The 14,683-nt window shown below is 39.1% G+C and overlaps 2 protein-coding genes across 3 annotated transcripts in view; one reads left to right on the forward strand and one right to left on the reverse strand.

Moving 5' to 3' along the window:
* The window catches only part of Coq6 (ubiquinone biosynthesis protein COQ6, mitochondrial), a 64,576-nt gene that overhangs the window by 23,757 nt on the left and 26,136 nt on the right, over positions 1-14,683 (forward strand). The window lies entirely within an intron of this gene.
* Positions 1,435-8,648, reverse strand: pyx (transient receptor potential channel pyrexia). The gene is made up of 3 exons (XM_083137473.1): positions 8,480-8,648; positions 5,136-5,341; positions 1,435-4,266 (listed from the first exon to the last, which is right to left on the reverse strand). Exons 1-3 carry the CDS (start codon positions 8,646-8,648, stop codon positions 1,435-1,437), a joined length of 3,207 nt encoding a protein of 1,068 aa, XP_082993599.1.

Here is a 14,683-nt window from a genome sequence, read left to right on the forward strand (position 1 = left end):
GGGCTAAAAGTACACCTGGTGCTGGTATAGTGGGATATTTATTTTCTTGAATGCGAGTCAAATATTGACACAAATTGACATTATAATAACCTTTCTGTAACCAATAGAAGTAAACGTATATTTTGTGGGTAAAATGCCAATATTATAAAAATTTTATTAAAACATTACTTTTGGGTATTTAGGAAACTACCAGTGCTACATAGGTGAAATTTTACATAATGAATTCAGATCCAGATACTAATTAATTACAATATATATTATCTTAATTAATAGTTCATTAGAAGTCTGTAACCAATAAACTGGAGAATATTCAAATTACTGAATAGCACACATACAGAATATTACAATTACCTATTAAATGCAATATAAAATGACGTTAAAAACTGTACTTACGTATCCAAGTATGTTGTTCCTATTTTTCTTTCTTTAGAACTACGTTTCGGAGATTAACTATCCCCTTCTTCAGGTTCATATGAAAGAACTAGGTACTTAGCATGGTACCATGTCGAAATGTAATAAAAGGTTTGTTGACAAGGGTTGGTGTGGATACATTTAAAATATTACATATTTTGTACCTAGTTTTTTTCATCATGTAACATCATTTTATATTCTGGAATTGTTAGTAATTCGCACCAAACCTACAAAATGCTATTAAATGCAACTCCAAACTGTTTTTTGTTTATTTATTTAACACAAATGATTGTCATTTACTGAGTATGAAGAGTAAGTAGTACTTATTAGTCACTAAGTAATTTCTCTTTCAAAAATTTAGTTTTAAGAAAGGGTCAAATTTTAAAACCCTGACAAAGTTTTCACTGGTGACAATGTTCATTGTTCACTATAAATTAATTTTATCTTTTAACTCTTTGCCGACACTTTGCATTGAATAAACATTGTAAAGACATCATACATCTTACATGATTTCAGGGATCTTATATCCAAGCAATACACTAGAATTTTTATGTACACCACAGCAGTTTTAGTTTCCAGTATATCATTTTTCTTATAAGCTTGTGCAATCATTGTTAAAATATTACAAAATAATGCAATAATTCAATTTTTCATAGTATTTGTTATTCCTTGAGTTGTATTCCTTTCCTGCTTGCCAGAATGTTCTCTAGCTAACAATACCAAGATGCACACACACACTTATATGAACAGTCACTAAACATTAAGAAATTATGATTCAGTCTTTGTTCTCACTCAGGCATCATCTTCATCTTTCTGCATTATTCTGCATGTTGCGATATCACACCTTCCCCACTCTATCCTATTATTTTAATAAATTACAACCAAGCAAGGTGCACTGTAATAAGAGTACCTTTCCAAAAACTAGTTTTTGCGAGGAGGGTTAGCTTTGCACTGCATTGTATATGTCACAAGATAATAGTCAACACATTAATAAATAACATGTACTTCATTTTTTTTTTCTACCTAAATGTCTGTTGTCTGACTGAATGTAACTTGGTTAGCATCAGGAAGACATGTTGTAGGAGCTGATATAGTTCTGATTCGTTTAGGATTGAGCACTTCTTTTATATCTTTGTGGATTGTTTGTAGGCTCGCTTGTATTATATCCAATTTTTTAGTAGCTTCTTCAAGGTCATCTCTTAGAGCTGTTATAGATGCATCTTGCATTGCTGTGTCACTGGAAAGTACTGAAAGCTGCGTTCGAATTTGGTCCAGTTGATCACAAGGCTCGTAGCTTCCAACTTCTGATGAGATTTGAGAATATCCTGAGCTGTACTTTGGCAGATGAGTCTTGCGACGGTTATAACGTGATGCAACTAACTTGTAAGCATTTTCCAAGGTGTCCGACGGGATGCGGGTTTCACGTGGATCGTTTGGGCGAATGTAGAAGGCCCAGTGGTAAGCGGATGGTGCTAGAAGGGCATTTTGGTGGAAGCATTTGAGAAGTTTGTTTGGTAAACAGTATAATAGCTTGGAGAACACCATTCCTTCAATGTGCGATATGAGTTCAGCTTGACGTACCAACCTGTCCAAGCCTGCCGATTTCTGTAAACCCTGTATGTCACTCACAGCTAAACCAACTAACAAATTCATGAGAATGATAGTGACTAACAGAGTAAATGCAAGAAAAATTACGTGAGATGTCCAAGGATACAGGATGGGGACATCTTCATTGTGGAATATATCTTCGTACTCAAGCTCGCCACTCATCATAACAACAGTCTTCAGCATACCGATCACGGCATACTCTTTAAAAGCAGGATGATTAGGGAAGAGTACACAAAAGCTAAGTCCAAATGCTACCAGCAGCCAGAAATACGCAAGAAGAAATTTTCCGAAGTTTGCGGCAACAGTGGTAAACATTTGAACATAGAGGCCAAAGATGGGAAATCGTCCAACCATCATCATTAATTCTAACCACGTGAGAAAAATCCCTATAGCAGCGACATGATGTTGCCAGTATGCTACACTCATGGAGTTAGCACCACATAGGAATACACTGACTATTATGAACCATTGTACCCAGTTCTCCCATTCCTGAAGATATTTCTTGTAGCTATGTACCAGTTGAAATATTTCTTTGGCCAGGAGCATTAAATTAAAAATTAACAAGAATATACCATCGATTATCATTACAGGAGGTATTATGGTACACTTCGTATTGAAATCGTTGCATGATGTCTGGTTCAGTTCTGTAAATTCTGAGGTGCAATTACCGCATTGAAATATGTTACTGCGAACATAAATGCCTATTACGTATGTAGTGTACAGGAACACAAAAATAGCATGGAAGAAAAGGCTAAAGAGAAAGAATTTTCGAATCAGCTGCCATTTCAAATACAAAAATGCTTCACAGAGAGGGTGCTTGAGGAAATGACGCTGGCCAGTCTGGATTAAGTTCATGAACAGAACGCTCTCTCCTTGTTGAACATTGGGCACAAGAAGCTTAAAGTTTAGTTTCAATTCACAGTCAGCATCGTTTATGTCATGTTCATGCAGTGTTATGGCATTGTCCATTTTTTCGAAAAAGCTAGATAGAACGTCTGGTGTGCGACGAACGATAAAGGATAGTGCAGAGGCACCACCTTTAGTTCGTGCAGTGACGTCTGCTCCGTGATCAATCAAGAGGCGGACGCAATATGAGAATTCATTCAGCGCAGCTATGTGTAAAGGAGAATAACCAAATTTGTCTTGGTGATTCACTCTTGCCCCCGAACCTAGAAGAACATGGACGCATTCAAACGATCTCGAGCCTTTAACAATGGCACTGTGCAGTGGTGTTCGCCCATCTGCATCTTGTGCGTTCGGTTTTGCACCTCGGGACAGGAGTAATTCTACAGTTTCTGCCGATTGGCCAAGCGCTGCAAGGTGAAGCGGTGTTTGGAGTCTTTGATTGGTGGCATTAAGATCAGCACCAGCATCTAACAGCAATCGGGTACATTCGACATTTCCATCCTCAGCCGCTAGGTGCAGTGGTGTTGCCTTACTGGGGCCATACTGTACTCTAACATCCGCACCGCAATCTAAGAGAATCTTGATGCAAGCAGGATAGCAAAGAGCTGCAGCGACATGCAGTGGAGTTTCAGTAAAAACATTGGTGGTGTTAGAAATAGCACCAGCTCCTAGTAGTAATTTCACACACTCAATAGCATTAGCTTGCACCGCATAGTACAGTGGCGTTCGACCGAGAGTCGTCTGTAGCCCAGCATTAACTTCAGCACCTGCTGCTATTAGCGCTTTTACGCAGTCCAAATCTCCGACATTAGCCGCACAGTGGAGTGGAGTTGCCTGCTGCTTCTTATCCCAAATGGAAACCGAAGCGCCCTTATCTATTAGGAACGAAACACAATCTTTGGAACCTGAGCATGCAGCCAAATGAAGCGGCGATCTGCCCTCATAGTCCGTAACTGAAACTTTGACACCAGCACTCACAAAGTGACGGACGAGTGACAGGTCCCCATGCCAAGATGCGTACAGCAGAGCTGCCGAACTTAATTCCTCGTCGGAGCAAAACTTCATGATGTTTTCCATTTCCCCAGCTTCCATCAATGCTTCTAGTTCTTCCCAATGTGTAGGAGCCATTTCTCTCATTCCTGTTGATATTTCAACAGAGCTCCAGATAGCCTGGAATGAATCAAAATACTGTGAAGGTTTGCGTCCTGCAATGTCCTCACAGTAGTTGCTGCCTCCTTCTATTTTATCATCTTCGCTTGAAATGCTTATTTTTTCTGGGTCTGTTGTTTCTGCTCTTTTCTTTCTCAAGGATAACCATCGTCGTCGAACTTCTGCTTTTTCCTGAAATATGAGATAACAGATTTCAGATGCATTTATTACGTAATTTAGACTGGGTAAGTACCAATGTCAGCCATTTTAATCATCAACAGAAGTCCAGAATCTGGATGTTTTGTGATATAAATGCCAATGAAGTGGCAGAATGTTTACTAATTCTACAACAAGATGTTGCGAATATGATTTTTAAAATAACCAAAACTTAATACAATGATTGCAAATTAATCTAAGAATTTTTCAGAACAAAACTTTGCTAATAGGAACTGTAGCTTTCCTGGCAACATGATTTGAATATCCGTGATATTATGTATGCGCTCGAAACATTGAAAGCTAATGCCGATTTAACCTGGCTGATAACCTGAAAACACTTGTTCGGAAAACTTTGCTAGCCTTTTTTCTATGTTCTGCACATTGCAACATGCCTTGGAGGCATCTTCATATTGATAACTATTGAGAGACATGAAGGGTAGGATTTATCACTCAGGCAAGACTGAAATCACCAAACTATAGGTAATGCTCATCTAGTCCAGAGCCGTTGTGGAATGGTTAACACAATGTGCTACGCTGCCAGGGGTCCCGGGTTCAAAGCCTAGGCTGGGCATGAGTGTCCCTTCATCAATTTCATCATATCATCACTCATTCTCATCTTGGTGATAAGCCAAAAGTGGCAAAGGAGCAAAGTAAAATAAACCAAATCAATCAATCATCTAGTCCAAACAGTGATTTTGATTAGTAGCAATGTCCCATCTCCATGCTTACCAAATATATTTATTATGCTGACAAATGTCAAGTTTTTTCCAAGAAAACACCTTTTTCAGCATAATGTGAACCATAGATTTACATGTATCTATCAATCAATCTAACAGTATACTTACGTGAGAAAGATACAGATTTCTTTTCAAACTGCTTGTTTGCCCTTCTGAACACTCAGTTTCATCCAACGATTGCACACCTCGTTGATAGAATCTGTCAGGAAATTTTGCATAGGTGACACTCTTTTGTGATGTCCTAGAATTTACTGTTGCTTTCCGGCTGCGAGGTAAACTTTCAGATTTATTACTTTTCTTCGACATCTTGTATGCTGCAAGAAAGAAAAGAACATTGCCGCCATATCAGTATAAATGAAGGAAATCATGTTTCAAAACCATACTATTAAATAGGAAAGAGACGGATTAATCTTTTACTATTAATATCAAACAATATAGCGTAATGCAGCTACATCACGTAATGCAATGTTACTTCTGCATTTGGGATCGAACCAAGAACCTTTAGATTGTATTCATCTCTCGGATGGTTATCACTCGCTTGGCCTAAACGTGATAAATACAAGAGGTTACCTTTAAAGGAATGGCGATAGAAATTAACTAAGTTAGATTTGGGTTTTTGTACTCTCCATGACTGAACCGATATGGAATGGTTTAGAAAAAGATATTACTTGCCTTACAATTGGATGAAGATTATTCCCGCACTTGTCGTCTCAAATGTCACTTGTCTGACCTCCCTGTCAGACATCAATCTCATCATACACCATTGTCCTAATCATTCTCCACTTCGCTTCTCTCTCACACTCTGCAGTCCTTACTCTGTCTCGTATTCTCGCCAAGTCATCTCACTCCCTGTCAATTCCAACACTCCAAGCCTCCTCGTCTCCAAAGTCAATAATCTCAAGTTTGCCTCATTGCTTATCCGTATTCCTGTCTCTGTTTCCTACTATGCTAAGAATGACATAAGACTTGTCACTTCTATCCAATACCTTGGGTACAATACGTTACTCTACCCCCTAAAGAAAATCTTTTGATTTTCAGTAAAATATTTAAATTGTATTCCATATCGATCCTTTCTATGGAGAGATTTTTTTTTACAAAATCTAGTCCCAAAATTATTAAATTAACATACCATTACCGAAAATATGTAATTTGATTAATATAGTTCTTAAAAAATGAAAGGGAAAGGAAAAAAATAAATAAATAAATAAATAAACAATGCTTGTCAGCGAAAGGTAAACATTGACACATGAGTTTGTTATGCTGACTCATGCATGTAATGATTGAGAGTCTTACACCACACACCTAAGTTCTAATATGACGTTATGATTGTCCATGCATAAAATATGTAAATACACACCACGTGACACAATTATGTGATTGTTCCATCAATAGTGACCTAGTTAAAAGTTATGTCAAAATGACACACTAGTGAGGTAATATGTAATTAATCCTGTAATCACTGACACTGCACAATGCTATTTTGAAGTTAATATTTACAAAATCAGCAACGTTTGTAGTACTCATCCGAGTTACACATGCACATATAATATTTTCGATGTAAATGTCACCATCTCTTACTTTAGTGTATCATGTAAATATCGCTATCGTTTTTATTTATAATATATGTCACCTATCACGTAACTATTCCGTATTCCTATCTATTTCCTACTATGCTAAGAATGACATAAGACTTGTCATTTCTATCCAATACCTTGGGTACGATATGATAGGCATATTTGTGTATCATTAAAATGACATATAATTTTACTAATCTAGTAGTTTTAAGAATAGCCTACAATTGAGTCTGTAATTCTGCCATTTTGTTGGTGTGTGAGGAATATGAAGGTATAGTTCATATACACACTGAATTTGTGAAGTAAATTTTTGAATGTGCAGTTTGCTTTTGTAAAGGCAAAACTTATTGCAGTCACCTTGTTAAAATCCTAAATTAAAGATGTGAATGATTCGCCTAGTTTATTTATTGAACAGTAACCACACTATCTCCCTTTTCGGATTCAAGGGCAGACAAAAATCCTTTTTTTCTAATGGCTGCTTCAGGGAGGAGGGATTCTAAGGTTGCTGCATGTTGCCCAAACAGGTGCCAGCAGTAGGTAGAATTGACTGTTTAATTGCATGTTTCTTTGTAGGTAAACAGGGCAACAGCGGGTCACTGCCATAAAGGTGGTCCCCGTGCTGGTTTTTATCTTGTCCGTGCTCAAACATCTGATTGGAGAAATACACAGTTAACAGTCTTTGTAAATTTTATGTCAGAATTCATTAAAATTTCATGTTGGTTCACTCGTACTCAGGGTTGGGTATTTACACATTAAAAAAGGATTTTCTACTTCACATGTAAAATACTGATAAAAAAATGCAAAATGCATAAAAGCCTTACAAATCCAGAGATTTTAATTTGCTGCCTTAAAAAAATCTGTAACACACACACACTATGGATGGTATCGAGACAAGACCAACCAAGTGGGCTTGTGAAAATTGAGACAAGAAAAGACGAGACTTGTCCTGATAAGACCATTAATGAGGCAGACCTCTGCAAAATTGAGGTGATACCGAAACTTGGTCTCTACTGTAGTACTTCGTCAGACACAGGAAGCAGATATCTACCTCATTATTTACAGGGAAGTCATATATTTTGTTTATAGTAATTACAGTCAATCTATTAGTGGCAATTATGAGCCTGTGCTATGTGGTTGCATATGTATTCAGGATAAAAATTCCAGTTTTGAATGGCTAGTAGCTTCAAAATGAGATGTCAAACAGTAGTGTTAACATCATTGCCTTGTAATGAAGGTGTCCCGGGTCTGATACCCGGTGGAGGCACATGGCACAGTGGTTCGGATCTGGTCTGACTTTAAACTGTAGGTCCAGTTCCAATTAGCCTTTCTGTTCATAAAGTGGACTTAAAACACAATTCAGTCAATCAATGTTGTGGAGATGGCGCAAGGAATGTAATGCACATGTTGTAAATCAGACTTTTCAAGTGCCAACATTGAATAAAGAGTTTATTTTCAGGTTACCAGCAGTACTTTTATGTAATGCTTTTCTGTGTGTTAATACACTCAGAGGCAAAAAATACTCAACACCACCTTTTCTGAAATCAAAATCAATTTATTCCATGAATATTCAGAAACCATGAAAACTAAACAAATCCTGAAGTAATCTTTTTGTTTTGTGAACATTCTGAAACAAGTTGACATTGTTTACATTGTTGACATTCATTGTTGTGAAGGCATACATAATGGTCAACAAATGGAACAGAAATTAAACAAAGAAACAAACAAACAATTTTACTTTTGCAACACAAAGTATGCTGTTTGTCACCTCAAGTTGGTGACATTAACAACTTCTCGTACTGTAATGTTCACAAATTGATAATCAAAAGCACGTATTGCCACCTCTGCTATGGATTACTTCCTGCATCCTCTCTGGCATACTCCTGATCAGACCCTCAATGGTTTCCAGAGGAATGTTATCCCATTCCTCCTGCAGAACATCGCGAAGTTCTCGCAGAGTGTTGGGTACACGTTGGCGGACACGTCTCCCTAAAATATCCCATAAATGTTGAATAGGATTCATGCCAGGGCTCCGAGCTGGCCATTCCATTCACTGAATGCTCACGTCAATTCAGGTATTGCCGGACACACTGGGCCACATGGGGCATGCATATCATGCATCAGAAGAAAATCGTCCCAACAAAAGGCGCAAAGACAATAACACTAACATGCTCTCCCAGGATTTCTGCAATGTAGCAATGAGCATTGAGGGTGCCATTCATCATGAAAACCAATTCTGTACGGGCAGCCACATTTATCCCTGCCCACACCATCACAGAATCTCCTTGCAAAATGTGTTGTCACCGATGTTGTCTGGTGAGTTCAGGGCCTGTGACAGGTCTCCTAGCGAAGAGATTGGCATCATTCAACCTTCTCCTTACTGTTCTCACACTAATGTTGGTTCCTCGAACTTGCTGAAGCCAATTCCTTACTTCAGTAGCAGTAGTGTGGCGATCACGTAAAATTTGAAGCTGCAAGAACTGGTCATCCCTTGCAGATGTTGATCTCAAACGACCGGAACCAGGCCTTCGTGCGCATGTTCCAGGTTCCCTGTACCTTTGTAAAGTTCGAGTTGTTGAGGCTGCTGTACCTAACACCCTAGCAACATACCGCACGCTGCACCCATCTTGCACCAATGCAACAGCTCTGGCAGCATCCTCAGAGCTTAGAGGCATCTTTCCTGCACTAAATCCACTTCACACCTTAGTGATAGGCCTCACAAAGCCTTTTTGATAACAAAGGATAATGTTGGTAGATGTTCAATTGTCTTGACGACCCATTCATTAACAGCTGTAACCATCTGAGGGTAGAGCCATCTGAAACAGGAAACAGCATAAACCACACCCTACACGGTTGGAATCCTCTCTGATACTTGTTATTTTTTTCCAACTGCTACAGAACATACTGCTGACATTTGTAAATGCATAGGAAGTTACATACTAAGGAGTCATCGTGGTTAAAAGAAGGCAATTTTCGAAAGTTCTTGTGTTTTCACAAGTGTTGCGTTTTTTGTGCCTCTGAGTGTATTTGTTAAAACTAAATAAATGCATATATTTACGGTTAATTACCCTTTTTTAAAATTGCCCACTTCTCTTATACACCCTGTATTCATAATATGCACATAGCATTTATGTAATTCCAGGCTTTCAAGAAATTGCGTTTCAAGGTACGGGTAGCGTCTGTGAAACCCGTAGGTTATTGACAAGGAGTAAAGTGCTAAGAAACTGAACCATATGATAAAAAAAATTTATAAGAAGATAAATTTTTCAAGGAGGGAGGGAGGGGGAGAGAGAGAGAGAGAGAGATTGATTGATTGATTGATTGATTGATTGATTGATAGTGTTTGTGTATGTGGGTGCACACACATGAGTTTATGTGTACTTATTTGGCATTTATGCACTTTTAGTACAAGAAAGACTCCAAATTTCCAAGTGTTGAATTGTTCCAAAATCCAGAAAATATTAAAATGATTTCCAGCAAAAAATTTCAGGATTCTGCATAATTCTGGGGATTTACAAAATCATGAAATATGTTACGGCATTTGTCACATCACATGCATTGCAAAGTCGACTTAATGCACAGATAGACCTATCAGAACCGGATCTACATTTGAAAGTGGGATCCAAACCACTGTGTCCACGCTAGATTTCGAACCTGGGACCCCTTGATTACGACTTTACACTACGCCATCAGGGAAGCCGTTGGAATTAAATTAGCTTTAACTTACTTTGTGTAACATCCAGTGCACCTTTCTAGCTATTTTAGTAGGTTTAACTTTTTAAGAGGATTTTGTTATACCGGGTGGTCCATTTATAATGATAGTATGGAATATCGCATGCAGAATGCATCAATCGAAAAATTGCACAGAATAAAAGTTTGATACTATTGAGGGGGTAAATCAATGCCGCAAAAATTTCGTCGCCGCCACCCACCCCTTTGGGGGGGGGGTTGGGGGTAAATTTGAAATTTCAAATGGAACACCCCCATTCGTTTTACATATTTGGATTCCATGTTGAAAAAGGAGATTTTTTTGTTTGAAAAATTTTGTAAAAAATTGCAAACTTCGAACATTTATAAATATTTAGTAGTTTCAGATTCATTTTGTTCCCTTTATGTAATAACGGTTTTGGTTTCCGTTGAGAATATTGCATAAACGAATTTTATTCAAAAAATGTGTGCAAAGAATTTGGCAAAAGAAAATTCTTCGCAATTTATGTTCTTGTGTAACAATAAATAATATTAATTTGTTACTACAATTAGTTATCATTTGAGGTACACAAATAAATGTTAAGGGAGCAAATGTTCAAAATGGTGAACGTTCTCTTCAATGCATTTCAAAACATGGTGTCTGAAGCTCCACACTGTTCGTTCCAAAATGTCAATAGTGATAGAGGCACAAGAATCAATAATTTGTTGCCTCATGTTTTCTGGTGTTGTTGGAACTTCGTGGTAGCACTTTTCTTTAAGTAGTCCCCAAAGGCAGAAATCAGGCTACGTGAGATTGGGTGAACGAGCTGGCCAAGAAACGGGTCCTCCACGTCCTATCCATCGACCAGGAAACTTTGTGTCCAACATGGCTTGAGCCTGAATGGAGTAGTGAGTAGTGTTGTTCATATAAAATTGTTTCAAACAAAAAATTCTTCTTTTTCAACACAGAATCCAAATATGTAAAACGAATGGGGGTGTTCCATTTGAAATTTCAAATTTACCCCCCACCCCTAAGGGGTGGGTGGCGGCGACGAAATTTTTGCGGCATTGACTTACCCCCTCAATAGTATCAAACTTTTATTCTGTGCAATTTTTCGATTGGATGCATTCTGCATGCGATATTCCATACTATCATTATAAATGGACCACCCGGTATAACTAACTAGTGTTTGAAGTGAAAGGTATACTTGATTGGGTATGGGGCTGAGTGGGAGATGGTTCAAGTTGGAGCCAGTGAAGCTGGTGGGAGGATGCTTACCCAAATATCCTAGATGGGGGATGCGTTTTGCAAATTTTCTTAACTGGGGATGGCATCCCACCAACTTGGAGCACTGATTATAACATAATGCTGTCATCTGTTTGCACAGCAATTGTACTCTACCTGTGAGCAGTAAAATGAGTGTTTTGTGATTTGTAAATATTGCGATTGGAAAAGAAGACCTACACCCCCCTCTCCCTCATAAAACCACTCCAAGTAAAGAAGAAACTGAAGAGGTAATATAAGTAAAATACTGAACATACCGTTTCCCTGAGGCACGTGCATCGTTCCAAGAATAGCGGTTCTTATTTCCTGCCAGAGGAACGTAAACAAGCTTTGAGTGAAGCAGAATGTAGACATTTTAGTCCGTTTGTTTGTTCATGCGGGAGTTTGTGCTCGCATCTATTATTGAGCACGTGTAGGTTTTGTGGGAACAAGGACAAGGTTCGAAATGTAAAGTTACAAGCTGTAAAGCTTCTTTTATTATTGCTAATGCAGTTTGTAGAATCTGTAAGGATTTGCTTTTAATTTGTAGTTGAAGTGAGGGGAGAAGACTTGGTTAGTAAACTTTGCTCATAAATTTTCTCCATGACAGCAAAAAAAAAAAATCCTTTTTTTTTTCATCCTGGAAATTGAAGAGGGTTCCATCCTCCCAAAATAATATTGACACCCCCATTAACATTTTATATCACACACAGCAACCATTACATCTTCTCTTGTGACCCAGACCTTGTGTCTGATTGGTTGGTTGATTTGGTGTTTTAAGTCCACTTTATGCACAGTAAGGCTAATCGGGACTGAACCTACAGTTTAAAGTGGGATCCGAACCACTATGTGCCTCCACCAGGTATCGAACCCGAGGCCCCTTGATTACAAGGCGCCAATGCTACCACTGCACCATCGGGGAAGCGTTTGTGTCTGATTGGTTATGCTATGAAAGTTAGGTTGACTCTAACTTATTATCTACAATTTCCACACAACTTAATTTGTGGTCATTTTAATACAGGATTTGCCAGCCGGCCTTATATCACTTGGTCTGAAGGAAAACTTTCCCCTAAATTAATATGCTTCAAAAACAAGAACAGGTGCAGATATGGCGGAATGGGTGACATGACTTTGCTAGATGGGGAGAGTAGTGGAATGGGCGAATGTAGAAGAAATAAAAATTTCAGATAGTCTGACAGATGAGGTGGGCTGGTTTTTGTGCCCAACCCTGTTTTAAATATGCGTCAGTTCCTCAGATTGAAAGATCTGGATAAATCATGTGGATATTGTTAGAGAGTTAATTGATTTGTATTGAAGTAGCCAGCCCAGCTGTTTGCTGGAGGAAGAAGTAAGGGTAAAAACACAGTGAAGCACATCACACATCGCCAGAAACTCAAGGGGACAAGTTTCCAGTAATTCAAAACCATGGAGTTAAATGGGGAAAAACATAGTGGAGCCCCACTCATCGCAAAAGGTTCCCAGGAACAAACACTGTTTGATATTGGGTCCCTTGTTTCAAGTGGAAGGCTCTGTGATTGGTCCACTCAAGGTCACTTCTCCCTTTCCTGGAAGAAACCCTCCTGTTTCCCCACTTTTTTTGACAGAGTTGTCGTTTGCAAGCTTGTGCGATGGTGTTCAAGGTGCCTGTCCGGCAGCCAGGTCATTCATTATACCCTGACATTTTTATGGCTGGACCGGGCTCCGTGCGATGTGCAAGGGTCCTTGTGCCTCACTGTGTTTTTACCCTAAGGTTTAAGGAAACTCTATTCATTCTAACTCAAAGAATCGCCAGGTGCTTGTCTAGAAGTTGATAGTTTCCTGAAGAATTGTTCCTGTTTGATTCTTTCAGTAAGATTCTTTCAGTAAATCGACTCTACCCATGAAACATGCAAAGGCTTATGCTAGTCATCGGAGATATTATTAAGGACAAAGCGACCCTGGGGGTTACACATCGAGGAGACAAGCAATGTGGGTACTTCCAGTCTGTGGAAAACCATTCACTGCGCACGCGTCGAGGCGATGCACAATACTACAGCGCCTTGAATAACGTAGTGTGGAAAACGACCCAAGAAACTGGTTCCCGCGACTGATGAGAACATAGATGGCAGTGTGATCGGAATCGGTGCTAATTTTCTTATGAAAGTAATGCGGCTTTGTTAGTTGTTGGAATATATTATGTAGATTTGTTTGTCTTGAAAGGCGGTACGTGAATTAATGGAAACAGTTATATTTGTGGAGTGATTTGCAGTCACGAAATGACATTAATTTGGAAAGAAAAGTAAAATAAAATTAATAAATAAATATCATGCGTAACACAAGAAGAAACATCGCAAAGTGATTCCGGACGTCAGGTGTTGGATTGTGTACTAGAGTTTTATTTTTCTATGTTATTAGAATATAAATAGTATCCTGAGAGATATTTCATACCGAGGCGACAAACCACAAGTGTCGCTTGGAAGCGAGCAGTCCGTAATCAATGCAGCCTTTCGAACCGTAGGGACACAAGCTCTGACTGCAGAGTTTCCTCAAGGAGATTTTACACCAAAGCGATACGCGACAAACGATACGAGGATTTCACACCAAAGCGACACGGGTCATTCGGTCCAAGGCAACTTTCATACCGAAGTGCACATGTTGCTTGGAAAGGAGCCAATCAAGAGCAACATTTCACATCGTAGCGGCATGACGGGAAGCACAGGCCAGCGTTCGGTTGGTGAAATCCTCAAGCGATAAGTGTCGCGTGCCGCTTGTCGCTTTGGTGTGCAATCTCACTAAAGCAAGACACTCATTGCATCACGTATGCGCGAACAACAAACCACGGCAACATGTTGCAAGCTATTGAGGAAATGGTCCAGTTTGAGCGACGCAGAAACGACAACGCGACACGTGTGGCTTATCGTGTCGCCTAGATCTGTTGTTGTAATGTGCGGTTTATAATGTCGCCTATCTGTTGTTCGCAAGTAACGCTTGCTAATAGACTGAAGGTACCATGTCGCTTGTCACTTAGTTGGGAACTCCCCCTGTAGCACGTCGCTTCGGTCTCAGCACCCTTTAAGGAGCTTTCCGACCAAAGTAACAAGTAGTGCGCGAATATGCCATATGAACGTGTCGTTTGCTGTTTGGACCCTCATGTG

Source organism: Lepisma saccharinum, chromosome 16, assembly GCF_977018435.1.
Source record: "Lepisma saccharinum chromosome 16, izLepSacc3.1, whole genome shotgun sequence".
Taxonomy (NCBI): Eukaryota; Metazoa; Arthropoda; class Insecta; order Zygentoma; family Lepismatidae; genus Lepisma; species Lepisma saccharinum.